Here is a 19,120-nt window from a genome sequence, read left to right as displayed (position 1 = left end):
ACGCATCACCAAACCCACCTATCTGGAGAGGCCCGTACATAAGACAGTCACCCTCCTGGAAGCCGATCAAGAAACATGCAGACCCCTTTCACAGAAATCACCGGTGATTGGTGGGAGTGTAACTGACAGTTAACCTGTAAGTCTATGTCGTTGTCCTTTGTTTGAATTGTTTACGTGTCCGCTGTGTGGGGGAAAGGATAAGACAAGCGGAACTACATACCTAATACTGTTGTAACGGGGATCATTATTGTAGCAACACACTTTTGGAGGGAAGGCAATCCCGCACTGTGTTAGCTAAGTTTTCATGTCATCGGGTGTAGTTCATAAAGGTTGAAGCGTGTATGTTAGGATGGTAACATTATAATAATTAAGGATGAAGTGTGAATTAATGCCAGGAATAATACATGTGAAGTTTGATTCCTCCCTTCTGTAATAAGCAGCCACATATTCATGTGTTTAATCTGATACTGTTATAGCACCGGCTAAACTATTTATGTATGTAAGCACTTCAGAGTTATACCAAGCTAATACGTCACTCGTAAGATAAGGAGGATGTAAGAGTGTGCTTAACTGTATTTTTCATTTACTTCATAGTTCTCACGGAAGGTAATAATTCTGACTAAATCTACAGGATAAAGCCGCCAGTTAAAATCAAGGAGCGGTTGTGCTCGTGGTTACTGGAGGGAGCTACAATACTCCCTTCACAAAACAGCGCAAACTGGCTCTAACCAGAATAGAAACAAGAGTGGGAGGCCCCGGTGCACAACTGAGCAAGAGGACAAGTACAGTACATTAGAGTGTATAGTTTGAGAAACAGACACCTCACAAGTCCTCAACTGGCAGCTTCATTAAATAGTACCTGCAAAACACCAGTCTCAACAATGAAGAGGCGACTCCGGGATGCTGGCCTTCTAGGCAGAGTTCTTCTGTCCAGTGTCTGTGTTCTTTTGCCCATCTTAATCTTTTCTTTTTATTGGCCAGTCTGAAATATGGCTTTTCTTTTGAAACTCTGCCTAGAAGGACAGCATCCCGGAGTGGGGTCAAATTAACATAGATAAAATGCAATTGTGTTCGTTGTCCGTAGCTTATGCCGCCCATACCATAACCCCACCGCCACCATGGGCACTTGGTTCACAACGTTAACATCAGCAAACCACTCGCCCACACAACGCCTTACTCATGGTCTGTGGTTGTGAGGCCGGATGGATGCGGCTTATGGTAGAGAAAGGAACATTCAATTCTCTGGCAACAGCTCTGGTGGACATTCTTGCAGTCAGCATGCCAATTGCACTCACCTTCAAAACTTGAGATATCTGTGGCATTGTGTTGTGTGACAAATTTTAGAGTGGCCTTTTATTGTCCCCAGCACAAGGTGTACCTGTGTAATGATCATGCTGTTTAATCAGCTTTGTGATATGCCACAGCTGTCAAGTGGATGGATTATCTTGGCAAAGGAGAAATGGTCACTAACAGGGATGTAAACAAATTTGTGCACAAAGTTTGATAGAAATAAGCTTTTCGTTCGTATGGAAAATGTCTGTGATATTTTATTTCTGCTCATGAAACATGGAACCAACACTTTACATGATCCGTTTATATTGTTATTCAGTGGAGATGGAAACACATCCTAAGAAAGGGGGAAGGAGAAGAGATGAGGAGACGAATCCACTTCAGACTATTTAGCTGCGCCCCTAGGCTCTGGCAAGATGACCAACCATGTGACCCAATTAGCTAATTAATTACCTCAATCACAGCACCACCCCCATATAAAAGTGCCAGAGAACATGCTACTCATCAACTGTTGTTTTGTCTAGTATATTGTCAGTACGTGATAGTTGATGTTGTGTTAACTAGCAGGTGTAGTTTACTAGCTGTTCCTGGCTAGGGTTAGACACTTCTACGGAGCAATGGCTTTCAGGTGTTGGGTGGGGTAAGTTTGGTGGTGGGCTTAAATGTTTTGAATAAGTGTTTTGAAGCTGGCACACTTTGTTGACCTGTGTTAATATTTGTCTTACAGAGTAATTGTACTCCTGTCTGTATGGCCTAGTGTAAGATGTTCTGACCTTCCAAGAGGTAAGAAACTTAAATTGAGTCAGATTAGCCTTTATACAAGCTATAGAACACTGGTATGACTTGTTGGTCAGAATCATATAGCTTCCACCCTTCAGATTCTCACCTTGTGTCTTTTTTATAGGGGCTGTTGAGACTGCATGCCGGGATCGATACCTGTTGGTAACAACCCAACTCTCATTTGCTGGGAACAAACCTCGCTTTGAAGCGGTTGGTAAGTAGGCTTTTAACCTTAATTCTGATGTAAAATGGGCCTGAAACCAGGCTTGGTCAGCTTATGAACCTGGCATCTTAACATGTCTTGGCCAGGGTTTGGTAGCTGGTGCTGACAGGAAGTCTCTCCCTGCAGTATATTTCAGTCTCTCACTGTGCCTGTTGGAACACTTAAGAATAAACAGATTTTTATTTAGTACTCCACTTGAGCATATTCAAATCATTTGATTTGACCCAGTGCTTTACCCCTATCTAGATGCTGACGGCGTTCACCCCATCACTAAGCAGTATGGGTCAGAGTGTGGCTACATGTTCAGTATCCTCCCTCTGCCTGGCCATGCTGAACTCAGAGCCTCCTACTTCTCCTGCCACACTGACAACCAGGTTCATATATTTTCTGTGCATTGTGGTCTTTTCAAAGCCACAACCCATGGGCACACTGGTTAAATCAACATTTCAATTACATTGAACCAATGTGGAGTAGCCATTGAGTTGATATCTGTGCCCATGGGAAGGGCTTTTAAGCTATATTTTCTAGTTAAATTACTACCAGGTATCTCAGTTGAAGGTCTTGTTTTTGTATCTTAGGACGATGAGGTGTTCACTTTTAGCTTTAACTTGATCACAATTGATGCGAATGGAGTGGAAGCCACCTACTCTGTGACTGCAACCTGCTCCCTCCCTCTACCCTGGTCCCCCAGAGAAGTCAGCTGCGAGGAGAACTATATGGAGGTACTGATGCATGGATCTAGACTGTATCCAGGGCTCGTGGAGGTGGGCTTGTGTTTTTATAGGAGAGTGTTATGTTACCCTGTAGGTGTCAATGAGGAGTGACGTTTCTTGTCTGTCTGGTACAACGGATGCCTGGACTGCTGCCCTTGCTAAAGTAAGCTAAAGGCTATCTGGCAAATTCTCAATTAGATGAGCTCCACCAGTTTGTCCCCAATACCACCACGCATGCCCTGTCTCTTGTTCCCCATCAGGCCCACAGCTCTGCCACGTCTACCTGGCAGGTGATGTTCCAGCAGGAGGGGCAGCAGCTGATTCCCATGTCATTCTCAGAGGCTCGTGAGCTGGGCTACGTGTTCCACCTCACCCAGGGGAGACTGGTGTTCCGCTCACCCTACACACCACGGTCTGTCATGGGGTCTGTCTCCATGGTGAGGATTTAAATGTCCTGTTCAATGGCTTCCTTTATCTTGGTTGTCTTCAGGCTTGCTTAATCTGACATTAACGACCTAGACTGGTGGCTGTATTCCAAGAGGGTTTTACATTGCGTAATGTTTAAAACCAGGGTTATGCAGGGTGGGAAGGAAGCCACTTATTTAGACTACTGAAATGCCCCTTTTGTACTGTTGGCAAGTACACTAAATCCATTCTTCAATTCCAGATCAATGGTTCAGTTGTGGAGGTGGTCCATCCCATACTGTTCTCCAGGCAGAGATGGGTGGTTATGATGGTGGACTGGATTGTTGCGTGCAGCACTAGTAAGTTCCAGTGCAATATCGGGTTCCACATAATCAAGGATCAGACCTAATTGTCCTAAGCAATAGTGATGGCTCAGTTAAGCAAATAATACTTTCACCTAGGAAGTCATTTCAGATCTGTGACATGTTTTGATCACTCGGTTGCAGAGGAAGAATTGCTCACAGGGTCTTAACACTTGTAATCTCTTTCCAGATGAAGGGATGTATGATGGGGTGGGGCTGGTCTGGCAGACCCCCACTCTGCTGTCCCCGCTGGTCTCTGGCCTCTCTGGGTTGGAGAGCATCAAGATCTCAATGGGGGTGGATGGTCAGCTCCTGGATGAGCCCATCACAGCAGAGCGAGGCTACAGCTTGGACATCAGTGACACCACTGTCCAGATCAGCATCCCCTTCAATGCTGCCGGAGGATACAGAAAAGTCAGTAGCTTACTAGGCCGGCATCTGACCTTTCACATGCAGACGCTAACCTTGTATTCTGATGCAGAGAAGCTGCAAATGGCTTCAGTCACTCATGTCCTCTGTACACCTTGAATATTCTACTTTGTACCATATAACCTAATGGCAGATGCTTCATAACGGTTTCAACTCTTCCAGAGCTTTGTGATGGGCAACATGTACCGTGAGTTCTATGTGGTCCATCTCTACTATGAACAAATCTTTCTTGACGACTGTGGTGTGGAGACCAGACTCCGCCTCCACAGGCCCATGAACACACCCCTTCTGATCCAGCACCTCTCCATCATTAACCGTAAGTTCTACTAGCCTATCCGAAGTGGCTCTTCAACTCCATGGTCATAATTGCTAATGACACTTGTCACCCCCCCAACCACAGAAACGGTCCTTGAGGATCGTGTGTTTACTGTTTACCTGGGGAACCTCTCCTACGATGTTGACCTGGTGGCTGTGACGCTCAATGGTCACAACTTCACCATACTAGAGGCGAATAAAAGTGGCCTCGTCATAACCATGGTCCCCCAGCCCAATAGTACCCTACATGCCTACATTCTCAGGGTGCCATTTGAGGATCCCGTTGTTCACAAGCTGGTAAAGAGATACTTATTTTTATTCTCTAATGAACTACTGTGGTTTTTCTCAGTATTTCCTCATGACTTCTTGATAAGGGAATTTACGTTTAAAGTAGTAAGAGAATCTGAATGACATTAAGAGTTATGACTGAAGTATTTCACCCTAATAGTTACAGAAGCTTAGACGATGTGTTTAGACACAATACTAGAATATTGTGAGACAGTGGGAACATTGTGTTTTGTGTGATAAAGAGGAACTGACAACACATGTGTTAGTACTGTGAGACCAAGGACAGGAGAAAGTTCCCCCCCCCCCCCCCCCCCAAAAGAGGAACAGATGCACTTGTAGGAGTTATATAGAAGGCTGTGTGCATTATAGGTTTCTTAGCACCTTCTCGTGAATAAAGGACTACCTTTTGCATAAGCTGAGTCTTTTCCTATTTATTAAACCCAGGGTCTTACAAACCTCGGGAATTGGTCAAAGCTTGCTTATAGTTATAATCATTGGGATAGAAAATTCTCATGACACTTCTCATTGGAGGAGATCCAAGGTTCCTCAACATTTTCCAATGGGTTTTGGGGACCTCAGATTCACCCCTAATATGTGGCTGTAAGATTTTGTTTCTAAATGAGTTCATATCCATAGTACTCTCCAGAGGGGCTTCTTCAGTTCTCGTTGGACATCAACTACACGTTGGTAATCCTGCCTCAAGAGGAGCCCTTCTACTACCTGGCCTCAGTCGTGGCTCAGTTCAATGATGTCTGTAAGTTGACTTGAACTTTAGTAAGAGACCTGGGCTGGAAGTGATATTTCTCAGTCTTCCTAGCCTTCTGGTTCTGACCACTGCCTAACGTGGACGCAGCCCAGCGATCTACCACTGTTTACCCCTGATGTCATTTTGGCACTATTGACTAAACTATTGGGCCGACCTTCTCTTCGTCAGTTCCTCCGGTCTTCAAAGGCGTCTGCAATGAGAAAAGCATTAGTTTCCAGATGGACCATAAGCCATTTGACTACCTGTGGGAGGTGGGTGTTGGCCCCTACATTCTGACCACAAATCTGGCAGCCAAGCGGGGCTACATCATGCAGAATGACAGCAAGAGTCTGACCCTGGAAGTGCCCCTCTTCTCTGTTGGCTACACTTATAAGGTAAGATGCTCATTGGTCAAGCGCTTAAATTGGCTTGTCGTTGGCTCAAGTAGGAGTTATAATTATTTAAAATGTACCTTCTCTTTTTTTTCCCAGGACATCAATTTGAAGCAGTTCTACGGCTCATTTGAAATTCACTCACGACTTCCTAAGACCTTGGAGGTCAAGAGTTCCTTGGCCAAAGCTTGTCTCTTCCAGACTACTGAGGTCATAGGTAACTACTAGTGCCTCATCTTTGCCTGCAACTTAATTTATTGCCTGACTGTTTAGTGTTGATCATTCACTTTGTTCTAGCCCAGCTCTAACACAACTTTCTCTAGTGTGTTCCACTGAAGGGGTGGTGACAGTGGTTACTGATGTGACTCTGGCCATCCCTGGAGCTGAACCCAACGGAACCTTTCTCCTGGACTCCACCTGCAGGCCTCAAGAGACGGATGACACCAGGGTGCTCTTTAGCTTTGGACTCCACACCTGTGGTACCAGGGTCCAGGTATAACTGTCCAACCCATACAATTTGAATCATTCAAGTGACTGGCCCTACCAGTGACTACTTCAAATAAGGTTGTCAGCATCTAATCTGGTAACCCAGAACTAATCTAGCTTAATTTGTTCAGCTGCATGACTTAGTTCTGGTTACATATGTCTTAGAATTTGCCCAATCCTGATGCGTCCAAATAACCTGCAAAATAAACGCCGGAACTACTGCTGTTATCAAGGCATCCCGTCATTGGTTCAGGCGCAGAATCGGTCAACGAGATCAGCAATCCTCCATCTCAAACCGTCAGCATACAGGCTGAATATTTAAATTAATATTCAGACTTTGACTGACAGGTGTCTATATTTCTCATGAGGCCTGACAAGGGAACAACCATTTCGTTTTTAGACATGGCTTGCAACAGTTTGATATTCAATGAATCATGTTCAGGCTTGTGATGTCGCTTGTCATCTAGGTTGACCATCAGCATGTTACCTACGAAAATGATATCGACGTTGAGTACAAGAGCCAATCTGTGAACGCACCAATCAAAACCAGGGATACTGCCTCTGTGTACGTGACTTCACTGATAATCTACTACCTCATTGGTTGAATTAAAAATATTTACGTCAGTCATTAACTCCCACGACAGGCACTTGTGGCTTTAATGTTAAGTTCTCTTTTTAGGGTGACAGTTCGGTGTGTCTATCCACTGAGTGACCTATACAAGCTGTTTGCATATTGGCGGTTTGAGGCAGACTCTCCAGGAGTTGGTACGATCTTGACTAGAGTTCCTGTAAAAAGTAAGTGTGCGGTAGTTGTGCAGCTAAAGAGGGTGGTGCTACAGCTTTTTACACCTGACTCTCTGTTCAATCATAGCATTTCAGCCCACCGTTCCACCCACTACCAGAAGACCGTTGACCTCCACAACTACTTCCAACACAGGCCTTAGTCCTGGGAGGGAAATGCCTGGCATCAACCCTAGGGCTAAATACGTCAGTCTTCAGCTGGCAAATGAACCAACCTAAAGGAACCACTTAGGCCCAGACCCCAGTCACTCTCCATACAATGGTATGAGATGGAGAAATCTGTTCTACACGTCATATTCCTAGATGAGATCTAACTTAATTTTATTCTCTCCACAGGAACTAATGCAACCACTGACTGAATCGGGAGTGATTGCGGTGTTTGTGAATATATAATTCAGTCTGGTTCTTAATAAATATTTTCTTACAATCTGTACCTTGTCCTGATTGTTATGGGATGTGGCTGCATCCAGTTTGGGGATTATATCACAAGTGAGGACTTTATTTGGTAATTAAGTTGGCTAGGTAAATGCTTTGTGACGCATTTGAATATCTTTCATCCCAGTCACTTACGACGCATGTATGCCTTTAAGGGGTGATCAGCAATTCTAACTGTGGCCACCCTGCCACTTTTGGTCAACTGCTGCAGGATGGGGCCTGAATAATCTAAACACACGGCTCCATAAACTGCATTTTGGCAGCAAGGTGGGACCATGTTGAGGCTAGTGTTACTAGAAATGGAGTAAAGCAAGCTCGTGGCATTAAGCTATATTAGTCCAAATCAATGGGTAACTACAGATGACTCCTACTCATCCTATAACTTAAAGTCTCTGTAGACAGAACAATATAAGGCTATTGCTGCTGTTTATTTACCATGCTGTTTCAATGTCTGAATTCTAAGGGTGTTTGAGTGTCTGACCACTTGGTTATGCCTAGAATTTAAGGCTCATACACTGTCAAGTTACACATTTTAACCTGGATGCTTTAAGGCTGTTAAGGTACCCCAATTCTGACCTTACACAGCACACTGCATCAGCCAGTGTCAAGTTGTGTGACTGAAATGCTAAATTGTAATTGGTCCCATCAGAACATGGCATAGGTGTAGATTGTACTACGACAGTTGGCACAAGTCCTATCCTGGTAGAAGTGATTCAGCCAATTAGTTTTTAAAGTTGGCTACTTGAGTGTCGGCGTAGGTGATTTGATAATCAATCACATTTGACTGGTCAAATTGCTCCAGACAACTAGCCTTCAGCTAGACACCAATGCTCATCCAACAATGGTAGGCCTGTAGTTTGGTTGGAAGCATTTGATTATGCAATGGCATAGGCCTATTTTTGGATTTGTTTACACAACTGTTCTGAGACAAATGTGACTGTAGGCATTTTCAGAGATATTTTCTAATTCAAAAACTTAGTTACAAAACAATGTAATGAAAGGTGTTTTGTAGCATGATCGGTGAAAACGCCAAGCATTCAACTCATAACTTATGAACAGCTCATGAGCTAGGGTGTCGTTTTGAACTCGTATATTTAATGTAGGCTACCTGTTGCATGTGTTTGTGTAAAATTGCCTCTGCTGAGAGGGTAGGCAGTTTACCCACTTTTTTTTTTAGACAAATACATTGTGGGTATAGGGACTGAAAATGAACAGAAATATAAATAACGGTAAGTGTTGGTTTCATGAGCTGAAATAAAAGATCCCTGAAATGTTCCATACACACGAAGCTTATTTCATGTTATGTGCACAAATTATTTACATACCAGTGAGCATTTCAACTTTGCAGAGATAATCCCTCCACCTGATAGGTGTGGCATGTCAAGAAGCTGATTAAACCGCTGGGGATAAAAGGCTACTAAATGGTGATGTCACAATGCCACATGTCTCAAGTTATGAGGGAGTGTGCAATTTGCATGATTGCAGGAACGTCCACCAGAGCTGTTGCCAGAACATTACATTTTCATTTCTCTACCACAATGTCGTTTTACAGAATTTGGCAGTTTGTTCAACCGGCTTCACAACCGCAGACCACGTGTAACCACGCCAGCCCATGACCTCCGGCTTCTTCATCTGCGGGATCATCTGAGACCAGCTACCCGGACAGCTGATGAAACTGTGGGTTTAGACAATTGATGAATTTCTGCACAAACTGTCATACAATCTCAGGGAAGATCATCTGTATGCTTGTAGTCCTCACCAGGGTCTTGACCTGGCTGCAGTTTGGCATTGTAACCAACTTCAGTGGGCAAATGCTCACCTTCAATGGCCACTGGCATGCTGGAGATGTGTGCTTTACAAGGATTAATCCAGGTTTCAAATGAACCGGGCAGATGGTAGACATCTTGTGGGTGAGCGGTTTGCTGATGTCAACAGAGTGACCGTGGGGTTATGGTATGGGCAGGCATAAGCTACGGACAATGAAAACAATTGTATTATATCAATGGTAATTTGAATGTGCAGAGATCCTGTGACGAGCTCCTGAGGCCCATTGTCGTGCCATTCATCGGCCGCCATCACCCCATGTTTCAGCATGGTCATGCACGGCCCAATGTCGCAAGGATCTGTAGACAATTCATGGAAGCTGAAAATGTCCTATTTCTTCCTTGGCCTGCATACTCACCAGACATGTCACCCATTGAGCATGTTTGGGATGCTCTGGATCGACGTGTACAACAGCGTGTTTCAGTTCCCTCCAATATCCAGCAACTTCGCACAGCCATTGTAGAGGAGTGGGACAACATTCCACAGGCCACAATCAACAGCCAGATCAACTCTATGAGATGTGTCGCACGAGGCATATGGTGGTCACAGCAGAAACTGATGGGTTTGCTGATTCACGCTCCTACTGTTTTTTTAAGGGCATCTCTGACCAACAGATGGATATCTGAATTCATGTGAAATCCATAGATTAGGGCCTAATGAATTTATTTCAATGGACTGGATTCTTTAAATGGGGTGGCAGGGTAGCCTAGTGGTTCCAGCGTTGGACTAGTAACTGAAAGGTTGCAAGTTCAAATCCCCGAGCTGACAAGGTACAAATCTGTCCTTCTGCCCCTGAACAGGCAGTTAACCCACTGTTCCCTGGTAGGCCGTCATTGAAAATAAGAATTTGTCTTAACTGACTTGCCTAGTTAAATAAAGGTAAAAAATAAAATGTTTTAAAAAAAACTAACTCAGTAAAATCTTTGAAATCGTTGCATGTTGCGTTTATATTTTGGTTCAGTATAGAACCATAGATCAGTACCTCTGTGATGTGCTCACAGCTAACTTCTCTGGAGACTAGGGCAGAGGAGACCAGGTGTTAGATATGGTGTAGCTTGTCTCCACTGTTGTTAGTCATGAACAAGTTGAAGTTAAAGGTGAACACCGTGTCCTCCTAAGAGGGTAGAAAAGCATTGAGCAACTTGCACCAAAGAAAATAAACAACAATGAAGATTAAAATATATATTTAAAATAAAAAAATAAAACATTTAAATGGTGTGGTTGGAAGCCCATGTGGTTGGAAGCCCATGTGGTTGGAAGCCCATGGGCTTATAGAAAACCACACCACAAAAATACTATACACAATATATACACTACCGTTCAAAGATTTGGGGTCACATAGAAATGTCCTTGTTTTTTAAAGAAAAGCAACATTTTTTGTCCATTAACATAACATAAAATTGATCAGAAATACAGTGTAGACGTTGTAAATGACTACTGTGTCTGGAAACAGCTGATTTTTAAAAGAATATCTACATAGGCGTACAGAGGCCCATTATCAGCAACCATCACTCCTGTGTTCCAATGGCACGTTGTGTTAGCTAATCCAAGTTTATTATTTTAAAATGCTAATTGATCATTTGAAAACCCTTTTGCAATTATGTTAGCACAGCTGAAAACTGTTTAAAAAATGCTGATTAAAGAAGCAATAAAACTGCTCTTCTTTGGACTAGTTGAGTATCTGGAGCATCAGCATTTGTGGGTTTGACTACAGGCTCAAAATGGCCAGAAACAAATAACTTTCTTCTGAAACTCATCAGTCTTTTCTTGTTCTGAGACATGAAGGCTATGCCATGTGAGAAATTGCCAAGAAACTGAAGATCTGGTGCAACGCTGTGCACTACTCCCTTCACAATACAGCGCAAACTGGCTCTAACCAGAATAGAAACAGGAGTGGGAGGCCCCGGTGCACAACTGAGCAAGAGGACAAGTACAGTACATTAGAGTGTCTAGTGTGAGAAACAGACACCTCACAAGTTCTCAACTGGCAGCTTCATTAAATAGTACCCGCAAAACACCAGTCTCAACAGTGAAGAGCCGACTCCGGGATGCTGGCCTTCTAGGCAGAGTTCTTCTGTCCAGTGTCTGTGTTCTTTTGTCCATGTTAATCTTTTCTTTTTATTGGCCAGTATGAGATATGGCTTTTCCTTTGAAACTCTGCCTAGAAGGACAGCATCCCGGAGTGGGGTCAAATTGCCATAGATAAAATGCAATTGTGTTCATTGTCCGTAGCTTATGCTGCCCCTACCATAACCCCACCATGGGCACTCGGTTCACAACGTTGACATCAGCAAACCACTCGCCCACTACAACGCCTTACTCATGATCTGTGGTTGTGAGGCCGGATGGATGCGGCTTATGGTAGAGAAATTAACATTCAATTCTCTGGCAACAGCTCTGGTGGACATTCTTGCAGTCAGCATGCCAATTGCACTCTCCTCCAAAACTTGTGATATCTGTGGCATTGTGTTGTGTGACAAATTTTAGAGTGGCCTTTTATTGTCCCCAGCACAAGGTGTACCTGTGTAATGATCATGCTGTTTAATCAGCTTTGTGATATACCACAGCTGTCAAGTGGATGGATTATCTTGGCAAAGGAGAAATGCTCACTAACAGGGATGTAAACAAATTTGTGCACAAAGTTCGATAGAAATAAGCTTTTCGTTCGTATGGAAAATGTCTGTGATATTTTATTTCTGCTCATGAAACATGGAACCAACACTTTACATGATCCGTTTATATTGTTGTTCAGTGGAGATGGAAACACATCCTAAGAAAGGGGGAAGGAGAGGAGATGAGTAGAGGAATCCACTTCAGACTATTTAGCTGCGCCCCTAGGCTCTGGCAAGATGACCAACCATGTGACCCAATTAGCTAATTAATTACCTCAATCACAGCACCACCCCCATATAAAAGTGCCAGAGAACATGCTACTTATCAACTGTTGTTTTGTCTAGTATATTGTCAGTACGTGATAGTTGATGTTGTGTTAACTAGCAGGTGTAGTTTACTAGCTGTTCCTGGCTAGACACTTCTACTGCTCAGTGGCAATGGCTTTTGGGTGTTGGTTGGGGTAAGTTTGGTGGTGGGCTTAAATGTTTTCGAATAAGTGTTTTGATGCTGGCAACCTTTATTGACCTGTGCTATTGTTTTTCTTACAGAGTAGGTTTACTCCTGTCTGTATGGCCTAGTGTAAGATGTTCTGACCTTCCAAGAGGTAAGAAACTTAAATTGAGTCAGATTAGCCTTTATACAAGCTATAGAACACTGGTATGACTTGTTGGTCAGAATCATATAGCTTCCACCCTTCAGATTCTCACCTTGTGTGTCTTTTTATAGGGGCCATTGAGACTGCGTGTCGGGATCGATACATGTTGGTAACAACCCAACTCCAATTTGCTGGGAACGAACCTCGCTTTGAAGCGGTTGGTAAGTAGGCTTTTAACCTTAATTCTGATGCAAAATGGACTTGAAACCAGGTTTGGTCAGCTCATGAACTTGGCATCTTAACATGTCTTGGCCAGGGTTTGGTAGCTGGTGCTGACAGGAAGTATCTCCCTGCAGTATATTTCAGTCTCTCTCTGTGCCTGTTGGGCCACTTAAGAATAAACTGATTTTTATTTAGTATTGGACTTGAGCATATTCAAATAATTTGATTTGACCCAGTGCTTTACCCCTATCTAGATGCTGACGGCGTTCACCCCATCACTAAGCAGTATGGGTCAGAGTGTGGCTACATGTTCAGTGTCCTCCCTCTGCCTGGCCATGCTGAACTCAGAGCCTCCTACTTCTCCTGCCACACTGACAACCAGGTTCATATTTCTGTGCATTGTGGTCTTTTCAAAGCCACAACCCATGGGCTCACTGGTTAAATCAACATTTCAATTACATTGAACCAATGTGGAGTTGACATTGAATTGACATCTGTGCCCATTGGAGGGTTTTTCAAAGATAATTTATAGTGAAATCGCTACCAAATGTCTCAGTTGAAGGTCTTGTTTATGTGTCTTAGGACGATGAGGTGTTCACTTTTAGCTTTAACTTGATCACAACTGATGCAAGTGGAGTGGAAACCACCTACTCTGTGAATGCAACCTGCTTCCTCCCTCTACCCTGGTCCCCCAGAGAAGTCAGCTGTGAGGAGAACTATATGGAGGTACTGATGCATGGATCTAGACTGTATCCAGGGCTCGTGGAGGTGGGCTTGTGTTTTTATAGGAGAGTGTTATGTTACCCTGTAGGTGTCAATGAGGAGTGACGTTTCTTGTCTGTCTGGTACAACGGATGCCTGGACTGCTGCCCTTGCTAAAGTAAGCTAAAGGCTATCTGGCAAATTCTCAATTAGATGAGCTCCACCAGTTTGTCCCCAATACCACCATGCATGCCCTGTCTCTTGTTCCCCATCAGGCCCACAGCTCTGCCACGTCTACCTGGCAGGTGATGTTCCAGCAGGAGGGGCAGCAGCTGATTCCCATGTCATTCTCAGAGGCTCGTGAGCTGGGCTACGTGTTCCACCTCACCCAGGGGAGACTGGTGTTCCGCTCACCCTACACACCACGGTCTGTCATGGGGTCTGTCTCCATGGTGAGGATTTAAATGTCCTGTTCAATGGCTTCCTTTATCTTGGTTGTCTTCAGGCTTGCTTAATCTGACATTAACGACCTAGACTGGTGGCTGTATTCCAAGAGGGTTTTACATTGCGTAATGTTTAAAACCAGGGTTATGCAGGGTGGGAAGGAAGCCACTTATTTAGACTACTGAAATGCCCCTTTTGTACTGTTGGCAAGTACACTAAATCCATTCTTCAATTCCAGATCAATGGTTCAGTTGTGGAGGTGGTCCATCCCATACTGTTCTCCAGGCAGAGATGGGTGGTTATGATGGTGGACTGGATTGTTGCGTGCAGCACTAGTAAGTTCCAGTGCAATATCAGGTTCCACATAATCAAGGATCCGACCTGATTGTCCTAAGCAATAGTGATGGCTCAGTTAAGCAAATAATACTTTCACCTATGAAGTTATTTCAGATCTGTGAGATGTTTTGATCACTCGGTTGCAGAGGAAGAATTGCTCACAGGGTCTTAACACTTGTAATCTCTTTCCAGATGAAGGGATGTATGATGGGGTGGGGCTGGTCTGGCAGACCCCCACTCTGCTGTCCCCGCTGGTCTCTGGCCTCTCTGGGTTGGAGAGCATCAAGATCTCAATGGGGGTGGATGGTCAGCTCCTGGATGAGCCCATCACAGCAGAGCGAGGCTACAGCTTGGACATCAGTGACACCACTGTCCAGATCAGCATCCCTTTCAACGCTGCCGGAGGATACAGAAAAGTCAGTAGCATACTAGGCCGGCATCTGACAATTCACATGGAGACGCTTACCTTGTATTCTGATGTAGAGAAGCTGCAAATGGCTTCAGTCACTCATGTCCTCTGTACACCTTGAATATTCTACTTTGTACCATATAACCTAATGGCAGATGCTTCATAACGGTTTCAACTCTTCCAGAGCTTTGTGATGGGCAACATGTACCATGAGGTCTATGTGGTCCATCTCTACTATGAACAAATCTTTCTTGATGACTGTGGTGTGGAGACCAGACTCCGCCTCCACAGGCCCATGAACACACCTCTTCTGATCCAGCACCTCTCCATCATTAACCGTAATGAATTCTACTAGCCAATCCGTAGTGGATCTTCAGCTCCATGGTCATGATTGCTAATGACCCTGTTGTCCTTCTCCCACCACAGAAACAGTCCTTGAGGATCGTGTGTTTACTGTTTACCTGGGGAACCTCTACTACGATGTTGACCTGGTGGCTGTGACGGTCAATGGTCACAACTTCACCATACTAGAGGCAACTAAAAGTGATCTCGTCATAACCATGGTCCCCCAGCCCAATAGTAACCTTCATGCCTACATTCTCAGGCTGCCATTTGAGGATGCTGCTGTTCACAAGCTGGTAAAGAGAAATATTTATGTTTAGTCTAATGAACTACTGTGGTATTTCCTCGTGACTTCTCATTGGAGGAGATCCAAGGTTCCTCAACATTTTCCAATGGGTTTTGGGGACCTCAGATTCACCCCTAATATGTGGCTGTAAGATTTTGTTTCTCAATGAGTGTTCATATCCATAGTACTCTCCAGAGGGGCTTCTTCAGTTCTCGATGGACATCAACTACACATTGGTCATCCTGCCTCAAGAGGAGCCCTTCTACTACCTGGCCTCAGTCGTGGCTCAGTTCAATGATGTCTGTAAGTTGACTTGAACTTTAGTAAGAGACCTGGGATGGAATGCTATTTCTCAAGATGGTCTTCCCGAGCCTTCTGGTTCTGACCACTGCCTAACGTGGACGCAGCCCAGCGATCTACCACTGTTTACCCCTGATGTCATTTTGGCACTATTGACTAAACTATTGGGCCGCTCTTCTCTTCGTCAGTTCCTCCGGTCTTCAAAGGCGTCTGCAATGAGAAAAGCATCAGTTTCCAGATGGACCATAAGCCATTTGACTACCTGTGGGAGGTGGGTGTTGGCCCCTACATTCTGACCACAAATCTGGCAGCAAAGCGGGGCTACATCATGCAGAATGACAGCAAGAGTCTGACCCTGGAAGTGCCCCTCTTCTCTGTTGGCTACACTTATAAGGTGAGATGCTCATTGGTCAAGCGCTTAAATTGGCTTGTCGTATGAGTTATAATTATTTAAAATGTACCTGCTCTTTTTTTTTTTCCCCCAGGACATCAATTTGAAGCAGTTCTACGGCTCATTTGAAATTCACTCACGACTTCCCAAGACCTTGGAGGTCAAGAGTTCCTTGGTCAAAGCTTGTCTCTTCCAGACTACTGAGGTCATAGGTAACTACTAGTGCCTCGTCTTTGCCTGCAACTTAATTTATTGCCTGACTGTTTAGTGTTGATCATTCACTTTGTTCTAGCCCAGCTCTAACACAACTTTCTCTAGTGTGTTCCACTGAAGGGGTGGTGACAGTGGTTACTGATGTGACTCTGGCCATCCCTGGAGCTGAACCCAACGGAACCTTTCTCCTGGACTCCACCTGCAGGCCTCAAGAGACGGATGACACCAGGGCTCTCTTTAGCTTTGGACTCCACACCTGTGGTACCAGGGTCCAGGTATAACTGTCCAACCCATACAAGTGACTGGCCCTACCAGTGACTACTTCAAATAAGGCTGTCAGCATCTAATCTGGTAACCCAGAACTCAGCTTACTTAGTTTGTTCAGCTGCATGACTTAGTTCTGGTTACATATGTCTTAGAAATTGCCCAATCCTGATGCTTCCAAATAACCTGCGAACTAATGCTGTTATCAATGCATCCCGTCATTGGTTCAGCCGCAGAATCGGTCCACGAGATTAGCAAGCCTCACCCTCAAACTGTCAGCATACAGGCTGAATATTTAAATATTCACTGACAGGCGTCTATTTATCATGAGGCCTGATAAGGGAACAACCTGTTTTTAGACATGGCTTGCAACAGTTTGATATTCATTGAATTATGTTCAGGCTTGTGATGTCCTCTTGTCATCTAGGTTGACCATCAGCATGTTACCTATGAAAATGAGATCAACGTTGAGTACACGAGCCAATCTGTGAACGCACCAGTCAAAACCAGGGATACTGCCTCTGTGTACGTGACTTCACTAATCTACTGCCTCATTGGTTAAAATAAATATTCACAGTCAGTCATTAACTCTCACTACAGACACTTGTGGCTTTAATGTTCAGTTCTCTTTTTAGGATTATAGTTCGTTGTGTCTATCCACTGAGTGACCTATACAAGCTGTTTGCTTATTGGCGGTTTGATGCAGACTCTCCAGGAGTTGGCACCATCTTGACTAGAGTTCCTGTAAAAAGTAAGTGTGGGGTAGTTGTGCAGCTAATGAGGGTGGTAAAACTGCTACAGCTTTTTACACCTGACTCTGTCCAATCATAGCATTTCAGCCCACCTTTCCACCCACTACCAGAAGACCGTTGACCTCCACAACTACTTCCAACACAGGCCTTAGTCCTGGGAGGGAAATGCCTGGCATCAACCCTAGGGCTAAATACGTCAAAGTCTTCAGCTGGCAAATGAACCAACCTAAAGGAACCACTTAGGCCCAGACCCCAGTCACTCTCCATACAATGGTATGAGATGGAGAAATCTATTCTACACGTCATATTCCTAGATGAGATCTAACTTAATTTTATTCTCTCCACAGGAACAAATGAAACCGCTGAATGAATCAAGTGTTTGTGAATATAATTAAGTCTGGTTCTTAATAAATATTTTCTTACAATCTGTACCTTGTCCTGATTGTTATGGGATGTGGCTGCATCCAGTTTGGGGATTATATCACAAGTGAGGACTTTATTTGGTAACTAAGTTGGCTAGGTAAATGCTTTGTGTGATGCTTTCATGTTACTTAAGACTCATGTTGGCCTTTTAAGGGGTGCTCAGCAGTTCTAACCGTGGCCACTTTCAGTTAACTGCTGCTTGACTAATTTAAGCACTCGGCTTCATAGACTGCTTTTTGGTAGCAAGGCATGACCATGAGATCAAAAATAATTAACCATGTTGAGGCTAGTGTTACTAGATATTGAGTCAAGCAAGCTCGAGGCAAGTTGTATTCCAAAATTAATGGCTTAATTACAGCTTTCCCCTTTATCATTCTATAACTTATAAAGCCTCAGACATGCTTTTTGTAGTACTTCACTTGAAATGGCACACGCCGGCATAGCTGAGCATATATGCTATAGAGAACAATGACATGCTATAGAAACAATGTCTTCTGTGACTGCAAAGGGTGTTAGATTTTTAAGTTGACTTGTCATGAGTATGTCTGACCACTAAGTTATGCCTAGAATTTAAGGCTCATACACTGTCAAGTTATACACATTTTACCTGGATGCTTTTAAGGCTGTTAACGGGTACCCCAATTCTGACCTTACACAACACACTGCATCAGCCAGTGTCAAGTTGCATGTTACTGAAATGCTGAATTGTAACTGGTCCCATCAGAACGTGGCATAGGTCTAGATTGCACTACGACAGTTGGCACAAGTCATATCCTGGTAGAAGTGATTTAGCCAATTAAAATCTTTAAAGTTGGCGGTGGTCCAGCTTGTTCATTGCTGGAAGTGTCATTAACAGGCTACTTGAGTGTCGGCGTAGGTGATTTGCTAATCAGAATCACATTTGACTGGTCAAATTGCCCCAGACAACAAGCCTTCAGCTAGACACCAATGCTCATCCAACAACGGTAGGCCTATAGTTGGCTTCTGGTTAGAAGCATTTGATTATATAATGGCATAGGCTTCTTTCTTGATTTCTCTGCACAACTATTCTCAACGCGAGACCAATGTGAACGTAGGCATTTAGGTGCATTTTCAGAGTTCCAGGAATCGTAAGTTTTATATTTTCTAATTCAAACGCTTTAATACAAATGTAAGTAAAGTGTTCTGTCGCATGATTGAAGTCCAAGCATTCAACTTATGGACAGCTCATGAACTAGGGTGTCAATGTTTTAATTGAACGATCATATTTAATGTAGGCGACCTGTTTTGCATGTGTTTGTGTGGAATTGCCTCTGCTGAGAGGGTAGGCAGTTTACCCACTTTTTCAAATACATTGTGGG

General features: G+C 43.9%; 2 protein-coding genes across 3 annotated transcripts in view; both read left to right on the top strand.

The window, feature by feature from the left end:
* LOC110500569 overlaps window positions 1-7,660 on the top strand; it is a 40,510-nt gene extending 32,850 nt beyond the window's left edge. The window contains exons 7-19 of the mRNA XM_036957975.1: window positions 3,267-3,443; window positions 3,674-3,770; window positions 3,964-4,187; window positions 4,365-4,518; window positions 4,603-4,814; window positions 5,442-5,559; window positions 5,740-5,945; window positions 6,042-6,159; window positions 6,266-6,435; window positions 6,896-6,993; window positions 7,108-7,223; window positions 7,300-7,491; window positions 7,566-7,660. Coding sequence (XP_036813870.1) covers window positions 3,267-3,443; window positions 3,674-3,770; window positions 3,964-4,187; window positions 4,365-4,518; window positions 4,603-4,814; window positions 5,442-5,559; window positions 5,740-5,945; window positions 6,042-6,159; window positions 6,266-6,435; window positions 6,896-6,993; window positions 7,108-7,223; window positions 7,300-7,448 — 1,839 coding nt within the window. The 3' untranslated portion in view covers window positions 7,449-7,491; window positions 7,566-7,660. The remainder of the gene's footprint in view (window positions 1-3,266; window positions 3,444-3,673; window positions 3,771-3,963; window positions 4,188-4,364; window positions 4,519-4,602; window positions 4,815-5,441; window positions 5,560-5,739; window positions 5,946-6,041; window positions 6,160-6,265; window positions 6,436-6,895; window positions 6,994-7,107; window positions 7,224-7,299; window positions 7,492-7,565) is intronic.
* Window positions 1,792-17,786, top strand: LOC110500568. 2 transcript variants are annotated; one of them, XM_021577979.2, is made up of 20 exons: window positions 1,792-1,885; window positions 12,517-12,561; window positions 12,650-12,705; window positions 12,828-12,917; window positions 13,173-13,300; window positions 13,501-13,644; window positions 13,730-13,798; window positions 13,896-14,072; window positions 14,303-14,399; window positions 14,593-14,816; window positions 14,994-15,147; window positions 15,236-15,447; window positions 15,623-15,740; window positions 15,926-16,131; window positions 16,223-16,340; window positions 16,447-16,616; window positions 17,033-17,130; window positions 17,241-17,356; window positions 17,437-17,630; window positions 17,705-17,786. In XM_021577979.2, exons 2-19 carry the CDS (start codon window positions 12,539-12,541, stop codon window positions 17,598-17,600), a joined length of 2,364 nt encoding a protein of 787 aa, XP_021433654.2. In that variant the 5' UTR covers window positions 1,792-1,885; window positions 12,517-12,538; the 3' UTR covers window positions 17,601-17,630; window positions 17,705-17,786. The 2 variants fall into 2 exon arrangements, with proteins under 2 accessions (XP_021433654.2, XP_021433653.2); XM_021577978.2 differs by lacking the exon at window positions 1,792-1,885 and having other exon boundaries at window positions 12,443-12,561.
* Window positions 17,787-19,120: the final 1,334 nt, after the last annotated feature.

Source organism: Oncorhynchus mykiss, chromosome 21 (assembly GCF_013265735.2).
Source record: "Oncorhynchus mykiss isolate Arlee chromosome 21, USDA_OmykA_1.1, whole genome shotgun sequence".
NCBI lineage: Eukaryota > Metazoa > Chordata > Actinopteri > Salmoniformes > Salmonidae > Oncorhynchus > Oncorhynchus mykiss.
This window is presented reverse-complemented; position numbering and strand designations above follow the sequence as displayed.